The following is an 18,754-nucleotide window of genomic DNA, read 5'->3' as shown; positions in this document are numbered from 1 at the left end:
TTTATAAATTGAGTTTATTTTTATGTAAATGCCTATACCTCCAACAGGATCTCTAAGAGAACATTAAGTATGTTTTTTCTAAAAATTTAGTATGCAGTTATACTAACTATGGTATTACAATCACCCAGGCTCATAGCACTTGCTTTCTCTAACCATTATGTATTTGAACCCTCTTCCTAACGTATTTATTTCCAACATTTGCATTTATTTCTATTTTGGACTTTTCTTACATTATCTTCCACAAATTCTAACCCTTCTCATTCGTTCCAACAATAATTATCAATAAGAATTTGATAAAGGACATCTTCCTAATGTAATTAGTTAGTAAAAATATAAATTATCATTATAAAGATAATATCCATCTTACTTGGGCAGTAAGGGACTTGATCACTTCTTTAGCTGCTTTGCATTTTGCAGTTTCCTCCCCTGCAATTGTGATTGCCTCCTTCAGCTGCTTATTTGCCCTTTCCAGTTCCACTTCTTGAAGTTGGGCTTTACGGATGAGATTTTCCACCTACAAATTAACGTTGATCTAAACTTAGCAGTGTCTTACTTTTTACCAGAGAAGCTTTTCAGTTTTCAAAAATAATCTGAACCTTTTCTCATTTCTAAGATCACAATATATAGTAGGACCATTTAAAGCCACATGCAAATGTCATATCCTTGAGAACCCTTACGGTACATATTCAAAGTAAAGTACATATTAGTCTATAATTTAGAAATTGGAATACACAGTAACTTTGCTGTCTATGAAGGATGGACATGGCAAAAACAGTAATTTTTAGCTCATTAGAAAAAGGAATTTCATCAATTAACCTAGAGAAATCATATTCCTGCATCAACCATGGATAGATTGGATGTTAGGCATCAGGTATACATATTACTGCCCTCTCTTTTGGTTGCAGGTGGTCTCCACCAGATGAGAGAGTTAAGAGAATCAGCCAGATGGGTAAGGAGGTCAGAAAACAATGTGGAAAATGCCAATGCCTAGCAAGGTAGTAAAAGGCTAAAGGCGTAGTCGAGGCATAATGGCACAAAAAGGTGAGGCGTAAACCTCAAGGCACTACAAGGCATAAGCCTTAAAACTTGAAAATAAAATTAATTGAAGTTTTTAAATTGATAAAAATAACATATAGCATGCCAAGTTAGAATGACAGAAGGTATAAAAGACAATTATATGTATGAACAATCATCCATATAATTGTATATTAGATTTATGGTCATTCAACAGTTTAGAAGAAAGAAAACAACTTAGTTAATTTGATCTATGCAAAAAAATCAATAAAAATAAATAAATCCATTAGGAAAAGAAGTGAGAAAAATAATAAACTCGGAATGCTATATTTAGAATAATTAGAAGAAAAACACTGACTTGATATATGCAAGAGAAACTAAGAACTTGATTCGCCCTTTTTCACTAAACTCTCCTAAAACACTGAGAGAAACTAATAGAACTTGATTTTCCCTATTGGTTTTTCAGTTTTACTCCTTTTATTTATTTGGCCCATAATGATTGAAGTGCTTCTTCCATATACATAATTTTTTGCATAATATCGCTAAATAATCAATGATACATGAAGCTTATGCCTTTTTATGCCTCAAGCTATGCCTCACGCCTTGAGGCTTGAGGCTTACACCTCATTCTGACAAAGAATTAAGCCTCACATCAAAATCTGTGTTCCTTGAGGCACATTCTGTTATGCCTCAAGCTATTGGCGCTTCTCTTGGATATATCTTATGCATTATTGAGATGAGGTTCCTACGTTAACTTGTTTCCTTTAAATGGTTCTTACTCAATTTCATACTAACATTAAAATTTTCAAATCCAATAATGCCAAAGAATACTTTGTAAATCATTAACTTCTTATTTTCATGAGTATGGGTCATTCATTAGTCCTTAGTAGAATGGATTTGCTGAGAGAAAGAATAGGCATATTCTAGAGGTTACTAGGAGTATTATGTTGAATTCAGATGTTCCTATACATTTTGGGCTGGGACCACACCAATAGGCACTTATTTCCATTTGTGAAATAAACCTGAATAAGTGCTTGTTCCAGAAAATAAGCACTTATTCAAGAAGCTCAAATTTTTAGCTCATTTTGAGTGATTATTTCATTTCTGGCCTGTCTTGTTCCATCATGTCATTTTAAAAATACCTATACCAGGGGGCTTTCAACCTCTCGTTTAATTTTATTCATTTTGAATGACTCCCCTGAGGAGCTTTCAACATGTGAGTGGGTTCGAATGAAGGTGAAAAGGTCCGGGAAGATTCCTGAAAAAGTGGAGGTTGTTGTGGGGAGTCGGTATTTGAAATCTGTATTTGGCCTGAGTCACTGCCGACGGTCCGAAGTTGGACGCATGAGATTCATGAGAACAGTCAGTTCCGATTGCAGGGAGGGAGCTCGGAAATCTCTAACACGGTGGTCTTAGAAGACGAGGGAGAAAGCTCACTGCCGTAAGAGTTCCATAAAAGGTCACTGAGTTTCAAACCGCCACTGAGTAGCTCGCCGGAGGGGAAGAAGATGGTCGTGGGATCAATCTGATCCATCCACAAGCAGTTCCGTTGGATGGCCAGGATCGTCCTCAAGCTGAGTGCTTTGAATCTTGCACGGCAGAATTAATGAAGGGAAGAAGTGGGGGTTTTCCAAGGGTGGAGGATTTAAAAACTCTCATAAAGCAATGCATTAAAGAACTACACGTGGAGTCATACATGGAGGTTTAAGGGGAGGGAGGCTCGACAAGAGGCTGGATCGGATTCCATGGAAGATGAGGAGATTCGGGTTTGAACTCAGGTTCCGGATCTGGGTCAAGCTAGATTTAAGTCCTTGCCTACCCACACTACTCAATTGGCGTAGAAACTTGAAGGTAAAAAGTTTTTTAGTGAGCCTCGGTGGCCCACTGGTAGACAAACAGATTATAGTCCGGTTCGGTTGGAACCGACCTGGGTTAGTCTGCCATCCAAACAGCAGTTGAATCCAAGTGATGGTTCTGCTCTAGCCCACATTCCTAGCCCTGATAATATGGTGATGGGTGATCTGAGTCAGGCTGCTACTTCATCTCAAAAAGTTCGTTCTTCTTCAAAAAGTGCATGGGAGATGGACAACAGGTGGCAACAAAGTCAAGAGCTGCCTCTAGTGCTAGTGGAAGAGACTCTGTTGGTGGCAACCCCTATTGCGGTGGTTGGTAATGAGGTTCATAGTGGGAATGTGGGAAATTGTCTTGATCAATCCAAAGAGTTGGGAAATAGTGGTGTAAGCCCCAAGCAAATGAGGAGAAGCAACGGAAAAGTCTTGATAGGAAACAAGGGGAAAGCATGTTCATCAGCCACGGAGGTAGGCAAGGACAGTAAGTCTGAAAATAATCAATCTTCTTGGCTGACATTGAAACTTCTGGGGCTGGGGACTTTCCTGGGAATTTCGATGGAGGGGATGGAAGCTAATACTATTAAGTTCTTGGAAGGAATTGAACAAAGAGTGCTTATGGAGAGGGGAAAATTGGCGGCAAAAAAAGGGGGATTAAAAACAAAGAGAAGCAGAGAAATGATGAGATTAACTTCGGGTCTGAATGATAAGGCGGGGAGCAGTGAAGGGGCTGCAAGAGGGTCTAAGAAGATGTGAGGTGTGGGTCCTTTTCTTTAGTTTTTTCTTCTGGAAGTGAAAATTCTTTCCTGGAATGTTAGAGGGCTGGGGTCGGGAAGGAGGAGGATGATGGTATGTGATTCTTTGAAGCAATCGAAGTCAAAGATTGTCTTGCTCCAAGAAACTAAGCTGGAGTGGGTTGATGCTGCTACAATTCGAAGTGTTTGGGGGGAGGGTCAGGTCAGATGGAAGGCCTTGGCTGCCTTGGGGAGTGCTGGTGGAATTGTAAGCCTTTGGGACCCCACTTTCTGTTCTTTGGCTCCTTGCAGAATTGATAATTTCTCAATCACTCTGAGACTGAAACTATAAGATGGAAAACTTATTCAAGTCACAAACGTTTATGGTCCTGTTGATTCTAATTTTCGGGTAGCTTTTTGGGCAGCTTTGGAGAAACTGGATCAGAGTTTGTGTTAAGACTCCTAAGTTCTCCATCTTAATTAATGGGCAAACGACGGGGTCTTTTGGAAGTTCAAGAGGTTTGAGGCAAGGTGACCCTCTCTCTCCCCTACTCTTCATTTGCATCATGGAAATTTCCTCTCTCTTTAGCAAGAAGGCTGCTGAGAATGGGCTTTGGGAGGGCTTTGCCATTGCTCCAGGAAAAGAAAAAGTCAATATTCTTCACTTTGCTGATGACACCTTATGCTTTGTTGATGCTTCTCCTAATCAACTGGAGGTGGTGCTTGGAATTTTGAGTTGGTTTGAGGTGGTGTCTGGCCTTAAGGTTAATTTGAGTAAATCTCAGATTATCCCTGTAGGTCTTGTTAAAAATGAAGAAGTTTGTGCAGAAGTTATGGCTTATCAGACTGCCCATCTTTCGGTCAAGTACTTGGGGCTCCCTCTTGGAGCTAAATATACTTCCTCTCAGATTTAGAATCTAGTGGTTGAAAGAATGGAGAATAAATTGGCTTCCTGGAAAGCTAAATACCTTTCTTTTGGGGGGAGAGTGATTTTGATTAAGAGTACTCTTTCTAATTTACCTACTTACTACCTCTCCCTATTTCCTATTTCTTCCAAAGTGGCTAACAGATTGGAGCAACTATAGAAAAACTTTCTCTGGAGAGGTTGGGAGGAGAAGAAGGTTCATGTTGTAAACTGGGATCAAGTGTGTCTTTCTAAGGAAGTTGGAGGGTTGGGAATAAGAAAATTGAAGAAATTCAATTCTACCCACCTGTGTAAATGGCTTTGGAGATTTGCAAATGAAAGAAATGCTTGGTGGAGAAAGCTGATTGTGGACAAATATGGAGTGGACGGGGGTCATTGGAGATCTAATTCTCCTATTTCAAGAGGGATAAGCTCCATTTGGACAGGTATAATGAAGAATGCTAATTTATTTGAGGAAGGAATCTGTTACAACTTGGAAAATGAAGAAAGAATCAAATTTTGGAAAGACTCTTGGTGTTCTGAAGTGTGTCTGAAAGATGCCTTTCCTCTCTTGTATCAAATTTCTGTAAATCAGGACTCCTCGGTGGCTGAGAATTTCAATGTGGATCGTAACTCTTTCAGTTGGAACCTAACTTGTAGAAGGCGCCTCTTTGACTGGGAAATTGAGGAGTATGCAATTCTATTGGGCCTGCTCCAGAACCAGAGGATTGACCCAAACATGGAGGATGCTTGGAGATGGAAATGGGAAGCTGATGGTGTGTTTTCTGTTAAGTCTATGTTCAGTAAGTTGATAAGTTCAGGTCAGGAAAACTTTCCAGCTAGGAAGATTTGGAGCTCAATCAGTCCTTCTAAAGTGAAGTTTTTGCTCTGGACAATGGCTTTAAATAAATGTCTGTCCAACGTTAATCTAGTGAAACATGGCATTCAGATTTCGGACATGTCATGTGGCTTATGTGGTGGGGTAGTAGAAACTACTAAACATCTGGCCTTACATTGCCCAGTCTCGAATTATATTTGGAGGCATTTTCTTCAAGCTTTGGAAATCAGCTGGGTAATGCCAAATTCTGTGAAGAAAGGTATCTTGGTTTGGAAGATACCTTTCTGCCAACACACAGCATTTTCTTCAAGCTTTGGAAATCAGCTGGGTAATGCCAAATGCTGTTGTGTTGGCAGATTGAGGGTCTCAGCAAGAAAGGTATCTTGGTTTGGAAGATTATCATGGCTGCTGTGCTTTGGACTATCTGGATTGAAAGAAATAACAGAATTTTTCAGAGCGAAGCTAAATCTTTAGAGAAAATGGTGCAGAAAGCTGTGGGTAAACTTCTGTCTCGAGTGTTGACAATGGAGGTGTTTAAAAATCAGAATTTGAGTCTGTTGTTTAGATCTCAGAACTGGTTGTATCTGTAATTTGTGGTGGCTCTGGGCAGCCTATAATGGCCTAGGCTCCTTTGTACTGGTTCTTGTTTTAATAAATTACCTTACCTTTTCAAAAAAAATTAATAAAAGAATAGCATTTGTTTTTATTAATAAAAATTATAAAATAAATTATTAATATAAACAATAGTTAATAATTAATTATGTGTTACATTAAGATAATACAGAATAGAGCAAAGAAACAAATAGAAATGAATATAAAATTAATTTTTAAGGTCCATTTAACTTCCGTTTAAAAGCAAAAATTTACAAAAATTAATAAAAATTAATGCAATTTTATTAACAAAAATTGAAAGAAACAAAAATAATAATAGTGATTAATAAATCATAAAATCCATTTAAATTACATTTACATCTAATACGGATAAAAAGTAATCATAATTTACTAATGTTAAAATTGATTTTTGGTAATTTGAAGTCCACATCAATTCCATTTGGGAATAATAAAAATAATAAATAAAACTGAGTTTATTAAAAATAAAACCTATTAAAAATTAATTAAAATCATATTAATCAAATCAGCCAAGACATCAACTCATAACTTGGTAGTGTGGCTATTCATGGGTCATCCAAAACCAGAAGTGAATCATCTTGTGTCAAATCAGGTCAACTGATTAACATCTAGTACTATTAAAATTATGAATGAGCTTGTGGAACTTTTTTTGACTAAAATACATGTATTTTGAATTTAGGTCCTCTAAATGTGACAACAGAAAATGTAATTTGAATGTTGAACTACTACTTTCCAGCTCATTCAATTCCATCTCATCAAGTCTTATATTTAGGCACCATTCATTTTCTAGGAAGTGGGAGTGGGTCGGTTGGTAGGTTCAACGGAAAAGAAATAAACCAGTATTTGTTTTCTGGTATGTGGGTCCCCCAAGAAAGAATGATTCTTGAGCGGTTCATATACTTGGGGAAGTAATACTCTCCTCATACTAGGGTAAATTACTTATCGATGCACGCCAAAATTGCTAAATGTGATGGAACAATATTGTCCATTTAATAATGTCACTTTTTTGTATAAATCGATCATTGTACACCTTTACCTGGGGAATAAAAGAACAATGGTAAGTGTTCTTATCCGGATCAGTGTTTCCCAAGAAACACTTGCCCGGATAAGTGCATTTACCTAGGTAAGTCGTTTACCGAGACACGAACGAGGTCCTAAGGTATTAACTCAAATTCTGTCTCATCAAATCCTCTATTTAAGTTTTTTTCTCACCAATAATTTCTACTAAATAGATTTATATCCAATACTTCTAAAAATATAAAACCCATGCTTAATGAAACCTTTCTTTTGTCCAGGTGCCAGCAAGTAAGTAATTCAACCATCTGGGTCAAATGGGTCAACCCATGATGTCATAATTAAATAATAAAATTTAAAATATAAAAACACAAAATATTGTTAAAAATACATAAAGTTGGTAGAAAACATTTGGGCACATCTCTAATATTATATATTCATCATATGAAACAAGAAAAGTGTGATAAATAAGAATTATCTTTTATTCCAAGAAATATAAAAAAGGTAGAAAATTTTGGATACAGATTATTGCTATCATTATCAATCATCATATAAAATTGACATGTGCAAAGCATGTGCACCTTTACTAGTAATTTACCAAATAAGGAAGTGGGTTTTCTTCCAAATTACTTACATGCATGCTTAGCTTCTACAGAACAAGTTAGAGATGTTATGAAACAAAAACTAATTCAACATATAATTTATATTGCTTCTTCTAGCATTTTGTCATCTAAATCAGAAAATAAGCAAAAGCAGATGCAGGAGTAAAACAAAAAAGGAATAAAAAATGAAGATTGATTAACAATGAAGAGATATATACCTGTATTCTTAACTGAAGAACCTCTTGGCTCAGATTATCATTTGTCCTTTTAGCATCATCAATAACAACTTTAGGAGATGTAAGTCCTCCCAAAGTTGGGGTTGGTGTTGTGGAGCGAGGTGGGCTGGGTCGTCTTGATATAGGTGATGTTGCTCGAGAAACAATCCTCGATCCAGGAACAGAAGCTGAAAAGAATTTTCTGGAATTGAAAGATTTAGAGATATTAAGTGCTCCCCATTGAGAGCCACCATTTGGAACAGGAGATACACGGCTGCTGTTAAACTCTAGTTTCTTGTTTCGTTTCGCTCTAGTTTCAACTTGCTTGAAGGATTCCATTGAAGTAAATCTAGCTAGTTGTGCTTGAGACCTAGAACCCAACTTTTCATCCTTTTCAACAAATTCATTAAACCCCTGGTTAATGCTTCCTCTTCTACTTAGATCGGAGTTAGGTACAGAATCATTCTCTATAGCTTTCCTTAGTTTACCAAAGCAGTTGTCACAGACACGGTAAGGTTTGTTAGGATTTGGTGCCATAGAAGCCTTCAGAGATTTTTTACTGCTACATGAATGACAGAAAACAAGCCCGCAATTATAGCAATTATGTCGTTTCCTCTTGAAATTAAATGGCATACGACATCCAGAGCACATCGACTGATCAATACCAGATACCCACTTATGAAGACAGATAGCTGCAGTATAATTTGTACCACATGCAATACTTTTCACTTGCTTATCTTTCAAAGCTTCAACTAGCGTTGGAGAATTTTTATCATCAGTGTCCCCATGACCTAACCGGCCATTTGCTCCTTTACCCCAAGTATAAACTTCAGTTCTTGAGGTTAAAACTGCAACATGATAAGCACCACAAGCTATCTCCTCAACAAAATTTTTCAGGAGCTTTCCTTCAACACGAGTTGGGAGCTTACCATCAGCTTGAGGATTTCCTAGCTGACCATAAACTGGACTTCCCATTGTGAAAACATGGCCTGAAGTTGTAAGTGCAACTGTCAGACTGTGTCCACAGGCAACTTGACAAAAGTTAGGTTCTACTAGAGCAGCAACACAAGTAGGAACAAGTTTGGGCTCCTTGTCACCATGCCCTAGTCGACCTTTGTCTCCATCTCCCCACGTAAACAGCTTCCCTGAGGAACAGCTGCTTGAACTTGAAGTCCCAACCATAACTTCTACAACTGCAGCAGTGTGCCAGACACCACAAGCTGCTCGAACAGTGCGAAGCCCCTTGAGAGATTCTACTTCCCTGGGTATGGACAAACTTTTCCTATCTCCATGGCCCAGAGCACCGAAAGTTCCATCACCAAAAGTTAACAGTTGACCAGAAGAGGTCACAACAGCTGTATGCCATGGTCCACATGAGATGGATGACACATGTATACCTTCTAAGAGCCCATTAACTCTTTTTGGGACCCAGTGACTCACTTCATTTCCATGACCAAGTAGCCCAAATTTGTAAGTACCATCACCCCATGTGTATAGATCTCCCGATAGTGTTACAGCACAAGTATGATATTCCCCACATGCTACAAGTTCAATATTAGTATTTCCAAGAGAATCAATTAACTTTGGGTGTGACACATCAGAATCTACACCATGCCCAAGCCTCCCTCTTGATTCCTCCCCCCAAGAGAAAATCTCTCCTTGCTTGGTTACTAGAGCAGCATGCCTTCCACCACAAGCTATGTTCTGGACATCAAGTACTACAGCAGATTCCAAGGCTTTAGGCACAAAAGAGTCCATCTTAACACTGGATGAGCTTCCTACCCTATGCATGCCCCCACCCAAAACCCCATCACCTGTGCCTTCACCCCAAATGAAAACATCCCCTAAAGCATCACCATCATCATGACCAGAACCTTGACTTGATGAGCTAACAGCACTTGATAGACTCACCCGAAAAGCATCCATTGCCATGCCCTTCATGTGCCCATTTAGGCCATCTGAGCCACCTGAAGATAAAGAGTGGATTGACCCACTGGCAGAATCCGAGGGGAAAAAACCCTTCGGAGGAACAGCATATAATATGACATCAGAAAATGTCTTGTCCATACCATTCTTAGGGGGGCTTCCATATGGGCTGTGGAGACGAAGAGGATCTATTCCATCCTGGATCAACACAAGGAAATAATTCTCATACTTGAGATGCTTAGTGAAAAAGGTTCAGGAATATGGAAAAGCACAATGAGCATTGCACACCTTTTGCATACTATCACCGCTACCAAATGGAGAACTCAAAGGAGAACTTCTTCGGGTATATGTTCTAGGACTATTTGCTCCAGATGAAACTCCATCACTTCGTGACTCTGTTCTCCATTTTCGATGATGACTACGTGAAATTAATGCTTTTAGACCAATAAACCAGACTTCAGCTTCATCTTTATCCTTGCAGATCTGTTACAGAAAAAACCCAAAACAGTTCTCAAAAAATACAGAAAGAGAAAGTGCAACAGCAGAAACAACTCCAGCAATCAATTGAAATAGAAATTAATTAAGAACATGGAGGACCTATGATCACATTAAGAAAGTACTTACCAAATCAAGTGACCTGTCATTGTAAATAAGAGAAAATGACTGGTATTCCTTCTCAGGCCGAGGATATCTTTGAAATATTGCCTGCATATATATAAAAAGAGAGAAAAAACTGCAAATGATCAGTAAATAAGTCATAACTGAGAACTTAGATAGAGAAAAAAAAAGTGAAAATGTCAGTGAGATGCCGACACAGAAATCTGTCAACAGCAGATCTGTTTCTGGAGAATGTAAAAAGAAAAGGTGCATTCAGAAGAATAATTAGGATGATTGTAGTGGAGATCTAAAGTAAGTTTATGGAAAGAAGTTAACACATTAAATCCATGGTTTTAAACTTCCTAGGGAACTGAATTAATTCCACCAAAAACTTCCATTTCCATGGCAATAGAAGTGAAAGTTTCCCGGTTGAAGTTTAGGTCAAACTTCAATAACATTTGATCAAAATTTTAACATCAACAGATTTTGACGGTCCATCATCATTTAAGCCTTGATAGCAACTATATGGGATCCACTGCATGAATCCTGTTGTTCCATTTTGTTTTGTTTAATTCCATATCATTTTTTTATCAATAACTTGAAGATTTCATTAGATTACACAAGAAATAGAAGGAATAATACATAGAAGTACAGAACAAAGACTGAGAAATAAAACCTCTTATCTCTCCCCATCCACCCCAAATCCCTTACATCTGTGCCCAGAACAGAGAACTCTCCTCACCCCCTGTTTAGCTAGAGTATCAGCTACAGAATTAGCATCTCTCTTAACCCATCCAATTCTTAGTTCCATATCTTTGGTTAGCCACTTGATTCTTTTCTTTTTGTTGTTGAAGAACCACATTTTCAACTCCTCTTCTTGTAACCAATTGATTACCAGCTTTCTGTCTCCATCAACAAATAATTTAGTAATGCCCATCATCCTAGACTTTTGATATGCCTTCTACCACAGCGATTACCTCTGCTCTCAAAAATCACCTTAGTCCACAACTTACTATATTGGGGCAATCTCCAAAGCCACCTTCCTAACAATGCTATGTTCCTTCTTTGTAAATTCCCTAACCCCAATCCCCCTGTTTTTTTATCTCTACGCACTACCTCCCAACTTATCCTATGATCTCTCTTTTCCTCTCTTCGTTCCCACAAAAATCCCTCATCATCTTCTCTATCTTCTTCTAAACACTTGATGAAATCTTGAAAACTGGCAGGTAGTTAACAGGTAAGTTAGCCGATGTTGATCTGATCAAAGTGATTCTACCACCTACAGACAAATACCCTTTCTTCCAGCTAGCCATCTTCCTAGAGAATCATTTTTTATTGGATTCCAAAAACTTGCATCCCTTGGGTTTGCTCGCAATGGTAAACCAAGATATGTCAATGGTCAAGACACAACATTACAACCCAAGATATCTGCACACTCTGCCATCTCCTCTTGCTCCATATTGATCCCAACTAAGCAGTTTTTTTCAAAATTGACATTCTTATAAAAAGCTGCATCGTAAGCTTTAAATTCTTAAACCAATTCAAATCATCCCCCTCACAGAATAGGATCGTATCGTCTACAAACTGCAAATGTGTAATAGGAACTCCTCTCCCTACTCTCAACCCTCATACTAACCGTCTCGAATCTATCCTCAACACAATTCTGTTCAATGCATCTGCTTGAGTAATTCCACATCTGACTATCTACTATTGTATCATTAACTAGTATTGAATAATGACAAGTGTTTAGACACCCCAAAATCCAAGTGCACCATCTTTCCCCAAACCCAGAATATCGCAAGACCTCAATTAGAAAAGTCCAATAAACCAAATAATAGCTTTTTCCAAGTCCAGTCTGCAGATTATACCCTTCTTTCTAGATCTCCTGAAGTCCTCGACACACTGATTAGCAATCAAGATCTGATGTGTGAAAGACCTGGTGGATGTCAGGCCTAAGCCTTGAAACTCACAATTTTGACTTTTTTTGATAAATGAATGATAATTTTACTAATAATAAGAAACAAAGTGTACATTCACCCTAAGAGGAGGCACGAGGTGTTACCTCCCCTTAGAGGTGAAAGCATAATCAAACTCTTAACAAAATACAATCATAGGGTAGCACAAAATAATTCAACCCTTGAGACCCCTTGTTTGGCCAAAGAATCAGCCATGGCGTTTGCTGATCTACTAACCCACTGAAAGCTAACTGACATATTCCTTTTGAGCCAATTAACTTTCTTAAGAAGATCCCTGTAGCCCTAGAAAACTGTTTCTGGACTCAACAACCAACTCACTACCACCTTAGAATCTCCCTCAACTATCAGATTTTCCACTCCTAACTGGTTGACAACCTGTATTCCTTGTACCGCAGCCAGTATCTCAGCACTTGTAGCATTACCAACTCCTAATGGTCCTGAAAATAGGGATAGAAAGTTGCTATCCTTATTTGTTATGACCCCTCCTATACCCGAAGGCTCTGGATTACCTTGATTGCTACCATCAAAGTTCAGCTTTACCACACCCTCTGTATGACGACTTGACTCTACCTATAGTTTATTCTTTTGGGGGGCTGTTGAGGCCACATCTGCCCAACTTTTTCAGAGATCATCAAAGGAGTAACCTCTAAACAGATCTGAAGTTTTCAGCCAATGAATTGTTCTTGTCAAAATACACTTCTTTATTTCATCAATGCTTCTTTCCTTTTCTTGGAATATTGTAACATTCCTCTCCTCTCAAATAGTCCACAAAATGGCTGCTCTGATGCACTTCCACATTAGTTTCCCTTTCTTAGTTGGCTGCCCAAAAGTAGACGGGTCAAAAAAGTAAGTTTACTTTAGAGGGCAAAATCCACCTGCACCCAAAAAACATAAAGACCCAATTCCAAATATTACCAGCAAAAGCACAAGATAACAGCAAGTGGCGGCAGTCATCATTATGCACTTTACACAAAAATACACCAGTTTGGGGATAAACAAAGAAAAGGTCTCTCCTTTTGCAGGTTGTTAGTGTTGGTCGAATAAGGGTAGATTAGTCTTTTCTTCATGTTTAAGTTATATGCTAATGTGGCAGTCCTAATATTACTTCTGTAGTCATCTTGTCCCATACTTAAGTGGGGGCAGTTTAGTCTTTGTACACTAATTAGAGCAAAATTCATACTTATGGTCGACTAGTAGGGTTTAAGCCTGCTACGTTCAATTGTTTCTTCTTCTTCTTCTTCTTCTTCTCTCTCTCCTTCATTCTCTACTGGTTCGAATTGCTGACACCACTACTGTCACATGGTATCAGAGCCATTTTGACCAAGTGGTCTAGTAATCACACTTCAAACCCAATGGGCTTTCGTGTAAAGGGCGCGTTAGACAATATCAACCTATTCAAGGACCTCACTAAAAGCTTAAGCTTTTAGGTTGAATGGTTCTTTGTGATGGTATCAGAGCACCAAACGAAGGAGAACAAGGCTGCGACTTCAAGTTTCCTATCCTGCGACCTCCCCTTCTCTTTTCTTCTTCTCTGGGCTGCGAAATCTAAGGTACATAATCTGGTAACTGCAGCACTTTTTTATTTTTTTTAGGACTGCCACAATCCCTATTACAAGTATAAGGAAGGTGCGGCAGCCCTAGGATATCAGTCTAATACTGCTGTCACCATGTGTGACAGCCCTAGTCGGGTGGTGGTGTTTGTGATGTTCACCCTCTATTGAGCAGTTTCAAGAGGGTTTGTGTGTGGTTGTTTGAGGTGTTGAGTTGCTGTCATGGTGATTAATATTTCTGAGTTGTCAGTAGTGGTGTGAAAAGAATAAAAAATAAAAAATTCTGCTGGAAGGAGTGGCTGAATATTTCTGACTGGTAGTTTACATCAATGTTTTAATCTGAATGGTAGCCGAATCTGTCTGAAACATCAAGTTCTTGACCTGAATGTTAGTTTACATCAAGTTTGTTGATTGTGACTAGTTGTGAGACTGTTATCAGTGTTTCGGAAACTGCTGTAATGTTGCCTTGACAGCAGTATTCATTTGGTGACTGAGGATTCAGCATTAGAAGTAGCACTGGGGGACACAAGGGCAGCAATTGGAGATGGTGGTACTGATCAGAAATCTGGTGTGATGATTCCCTCAGACTATCTAGGTGTGCAGATGACTTCAATTAAACTTAATGGTGAGAATTATGTGACATGGGCCAAGTCGGTGGAAGTTTTTCTTAAGGCAACGAGGAAAGTGAAACATGTGAAGGAAGATAAACCATCCGCTGAATCTCCAGGGTTTGATGACTAGGAACAAGAAGATGCCCAAATCATGACATGGTTGTTGAATAGTATGGAACCCAAAATAAGTGTCAACTTTATGTTCTTAGATACAGTTAAGGACATATTGGAACATGCCAAGAAGCTTTATTCTAAACAGGACAATACTACGAGGGTATATCAACTCTATCAAGAGTAGTTCAATCTGAATCAAGGGAATCAAACCCTAGAAGAGTACTATGCTAGTATGAGAAACCTTAGAAATGAACTCAATGTCTATCATCCCCTAACACCAGATGTTAAGGTTCAGCAACAACAGAGGGAACAACTGGATGTCACTAAGTTCTTAGTGGGGTTGAAATCAGAGTATGAACCAATTAGAGCACAAATATTGGGAGGTTTTGCTCTTCCTACACTTGAGTAAGTATTTGCACGGCTCCGCAGGATTTCTTTGGGATCCACAAATAGTACCACACCATCTGACAGATCAATATTTGTGGTAGCCAGAGGAGGTGGACGTGGTAATAAAGAGGGAAGACATGCATCTCGAGGGGGTCGTGGTGGTTCCATGTTTGGTCGTGGTGGTGGTCGTGGCTCAGGGGGAGGTCATGGTAAAGGAAGAGGCAACTCTACTACAAAGTGCACACACTATGGCAGGGAAGGACATTCAGTGAATTTCTGTTATGATCTCCATGGCCCACTTCTACATGGGCTAATCATGCAATGGCTAGTGGGGTTGATGTACATCTACATCCATGGCCCACCAACAGACATATCAAACATCTTCCACATCTACATCTGCTTCCAGGAAGGAGATGAGTATGAGAGGTTCCTTCAGGCTACTTCACAGCATACTACAGCCACCCTTGCACACTCAGGTATAGCTTGTTTAGCACCCAAACCCTCTCCCTAGATTATTGACTCCGAAGCCTCTGATCACATGACCAGGACTCTAGGTGTGTTTTCTTCTCTCTCTGAAACTTCCACATCTCAAACTCTTACCCTGGCCAATGGTTCTTATTCTCCCTTCTGTGGTGTTGATAATGTTGACACGGCATCTCTTTCTTTATCATTTGTTCTATATGTACCTAAATTTCCATTCAATCTTATATCAGTTAGTAAATTAACTAAGATCCTTAATTGCTCTATTACATTTTCCCCTTCCTCTTGTGTTTTTCAATATCTCAAGACGGGGAAGAAGATTGGAGGGCATGAGGCTGGTGGATTGTATTATCTTGACGGTTGTGGATCGCCAGTTGCACTGGGCCTAATCTTAGTTTGTATATTTATCTTTGTTGGGTCTTAAGCCATTAGTTACTGGGCCTAATCTTACTTAGTGTTTATTTCGACTAGGTGTCCCATCACTAATCAGGGGCAGTCTTGTCCATTTATGTAACATTATGTAATGTCTTTATATATAATAGATTAGGGCTGGCCGAAGAGATTATCGCCGCCCATTTCATTTTTGTTCTTCTTCTTCTTCCTCTTCTTCTCTCATTCGACAGCCCTATTTCAGCAAACATGGTATCAGAGCACTGATCTTTCGACTGGTTATAGCAGCCGCATCTTCTTCTACTCGCAGGTAACTCTCCCATCTTTTTTGTTGGTAGCTGCAAAGAAACCCTAGGGTTGGCCGTAGAACACAGCTAGACCTACATCTAGGGTTTCCCTTGGTTGTAGGGCCCAAGGGGAGTTAGACCCAGAGGTTGATGCCCTAATAGACATAGTACAATAGACTGTAGCCATTCGACTAAGATAGATCTGTGTATAACAGATCTAGGCGGAAGGATTGATCTCAGTAGTCCTAGAACTGTTTGTGGGTGAGGTTATAACTTGCGATAGCAGTGCTTAGCACACAGTAGAAGCCAACACAGCAAGTTGCAGTGTAATACTCGGTGACAGCAGTAATTTGGGCACAGTGTGCAGTGTTTCAGCTCTGTGTCTGGTTCTCAGGACTGAGTTTACAGTGCAGCAAGTTCCGTAAGTGTGAAACAGTTCTCTTTACATTGCAGTTACAGACTTGACACTTACAAGTAAGTGAAGATGTCTTCGATATCCGGGGAAGTGTCTTCTAGAGATGTTAGGGCTTATGGGAGGTCTCCTAATCTGGAGAATCCAAATCTGCACAGCCTACAGATCACAAGCGTGTTGTTGGATGAGTACAACTTCAGGGAATGGTCTGTCTCAGCCATGCTTTTCATCACATCTCGTGAACTCACTGGTTACTTAGACGGGCAGAAGAAGGAACCAGAAGTGGGAAGTGCTGAATATGGAACTTGGCACAAAGAGAATGCTACAGTTATGTCCTGGCTACTTGTGACTCCAAGAGTAGCCAGGACTGTTCAACATTTTTCCACGGCTGCCAAGATATGGGAAAAGGTTTCTAAAACCTATGGGCAGAAAAAGAATAATGACAGAGTTTACAGATTGAATCAAGATATTGCTGCCTTGAGGCAAGGAGATATGAGTGTTGCAACATATTTTTCTACACTAGAAGGACTATGGGAAGAGTTAGATCACCACCTTATCATTGATTGGGAGAGTGTCGGAGACAAAGAAAAGCATGACAAACAAATTGAAGAGGGTAGAGCATTTAAGTTTCTGGCTGGCCTAGATCCTATATATGAGAGCATAAGACCCCAAATTCTGGGAATGGATGAAATGCCAGACTTACATCATGTCTACTACCTTGTGAGGAATGAAGAAGTGAGAAGAAAAGAGATGCAGGTTGATACTCAAACAAAACTAGCTGAACAGCCTGTGGAGCATTCGGCCCTAACCTCTACAAATCAAAGGGGAAACAGGTACTCTGACAAGAGACATCTGAAGTGCACCCACTGTGGAGGGGAAAGGCATGTGAAAGAGACCTGTTGGGTTCTCCATCCGCATCTGAAGCCAGCTGCATTAAGGAAAGATAAGAAGCACCAGAATGGTCAATCTGCAAGTGTGAATTTGGCTATGGGTCAAAGTGATGATGGTTCAAAACACACATCTACAGTTACTTCCTCTTCCATGGGACAGACTTCTAATTCCCCTCGAACCGAGCCCTTGGGTTTTACTGCCGATGAGGTAGAGGTACTTAGCCGGGCCCTAGCCCGTCTAAGGACCAATTCTCTTCCGTCCTCCTCCCTTGCCAGATCAGGTATTGTCTCTGCCTTTAGTGCAACTAGTTCTATTGATCCTGCCTCTTGGATTATTGATTCTGGTGCAACTGACCACATGACACACATGTCTTCTCTATTTTCTTCCTATCATTTAATGTCTGGCCAAGATAAAATGAGGGTTGCTGATGGTTCTCTTTCTACCATCTTTGGGAAGGGAGTGGTTGACCTAAGCAATGACCTCTCACTAAAATTTGTCTTGCATGTTCCCAATCTTTCTTCAAATCTCTTATCTGTTTCAAAGCTTACCAAATATTTGAATTGTAGCATAACCTTTTTTCCTACTCACTGTGTCTTTCAAGACAGATTGACGAAGAGAACGATTGGGAGCGGTCGTGAGTGTGGAGGTCTCTACTACCTTAATGCAGACATCAGTTCGGCCTTGCAAACATCTGCTACTTGTAATCAGTCCAATTTGGAGTCAATAGCTAGGTTACATCTATGGCATGCTAGGCTAGGTCATTTACCTTTTTCATCATTGGAAGTGTTGTTTCCAGAACTATTCAAAGGTGTTTCACGTCAAGAGTTAGTTTGTGAAGTCTATCAACTATCAAAGCAATGTAGAGCTGTTTATTCAACTTCAAGTAATGAAATTCGAGCTTCTTTTGACTTAGTCCACTCTGATGTTTGGGGTCCTTCTCCCATTACTCTGTTGATGGCTTTCGATACTTTATCAGTTTTATTGATCACTATTCTCGATGCACATGGATCTACTTATTAAAAGCACGAGAAGAAGTGTCGCGGGTAACCATGACATTTTGCAAAATGATTGAAATACAATTTGGTACGAAGGTCAAACAATTCAGGTCAGACAATGCTGTAGAATACTTTGAAAAGTCCTTGAATCTGTTTATGGAGGATGTTGGAATGATTCATCAGTCATCTTGTGCTAGTACCCCCCAACAGAATCGGGTTGCTGAGCGCAAGAATAGGCACCTATTGGAGACTGCTCGAGCCTTACTATTTCAGCACAAAGTTCTTAAAAGTTATTGGTCTCAAGCAATCCTTACTGCATCATATCTGATAAGTCGAATGC

At 39.4% G+C, this 18,754-nt stretch overlaps 1 protein-coding gene across 6 annotated transcripts in view; it reads right to left on the bottom strand.

Annotated features, from left to right (window-relative positions):
* LOC148871808 (PH, RCC1 and FYVE domains-containing protein 1-like) overlaps positions 1 to 18,754 on the bottom strand; it is a 98,615-nt gene that overhangs the window by 25,239 nt on the left and 54,622 nt on the right. For all 6 annotated transcript variants that reach the window (XM_088972229.1, XM_088972230.1, XM_088972232.1 and 3 more), the window contains 4 exons: positions 10,349 to 10,429; positions 10,013 to 10,207; positions 7,802 to 9,922; positions 368 to 514 (listed from right to left, as the gene is read on the bottom strand). In XM_088972229.1, the coding sequence (XP_088828355.1) occupies positions 368 to 514; positions 7,802 to 9,922; positions 10,013 to 10,207; positions 10,349 to 10,429 (2,544 nt within the window). The remainder of the gene's footprint in view (positions 1 to 367; positions 515 to 7,801; positions 9,923 to 10,012; positions 10,208 to 10,348; positions 10,430 to 18,754) is intronic.

Source organism: Nelumbo lutea, chromosome 2, assembly GCF_056320005.1.
Source record: "Nelumbo lutea isolate HS-2025 chromosome 2, American lotus-T2T, whole genome shotgun sequence".
In the NCBI taxonomy this organism is placed as follows: Eukaryota; Viridiplantae; Streptophyta; class Magnoliopsida; order Proteales; family Nelumbonaceae; genus Nelumbo; species Nelumbo lutea.
The sequence above is the reverse complement of the archived record's forward strand: the minus strand, read 5'-3'. Positions and strand labels throughout refer to the sequence as shown.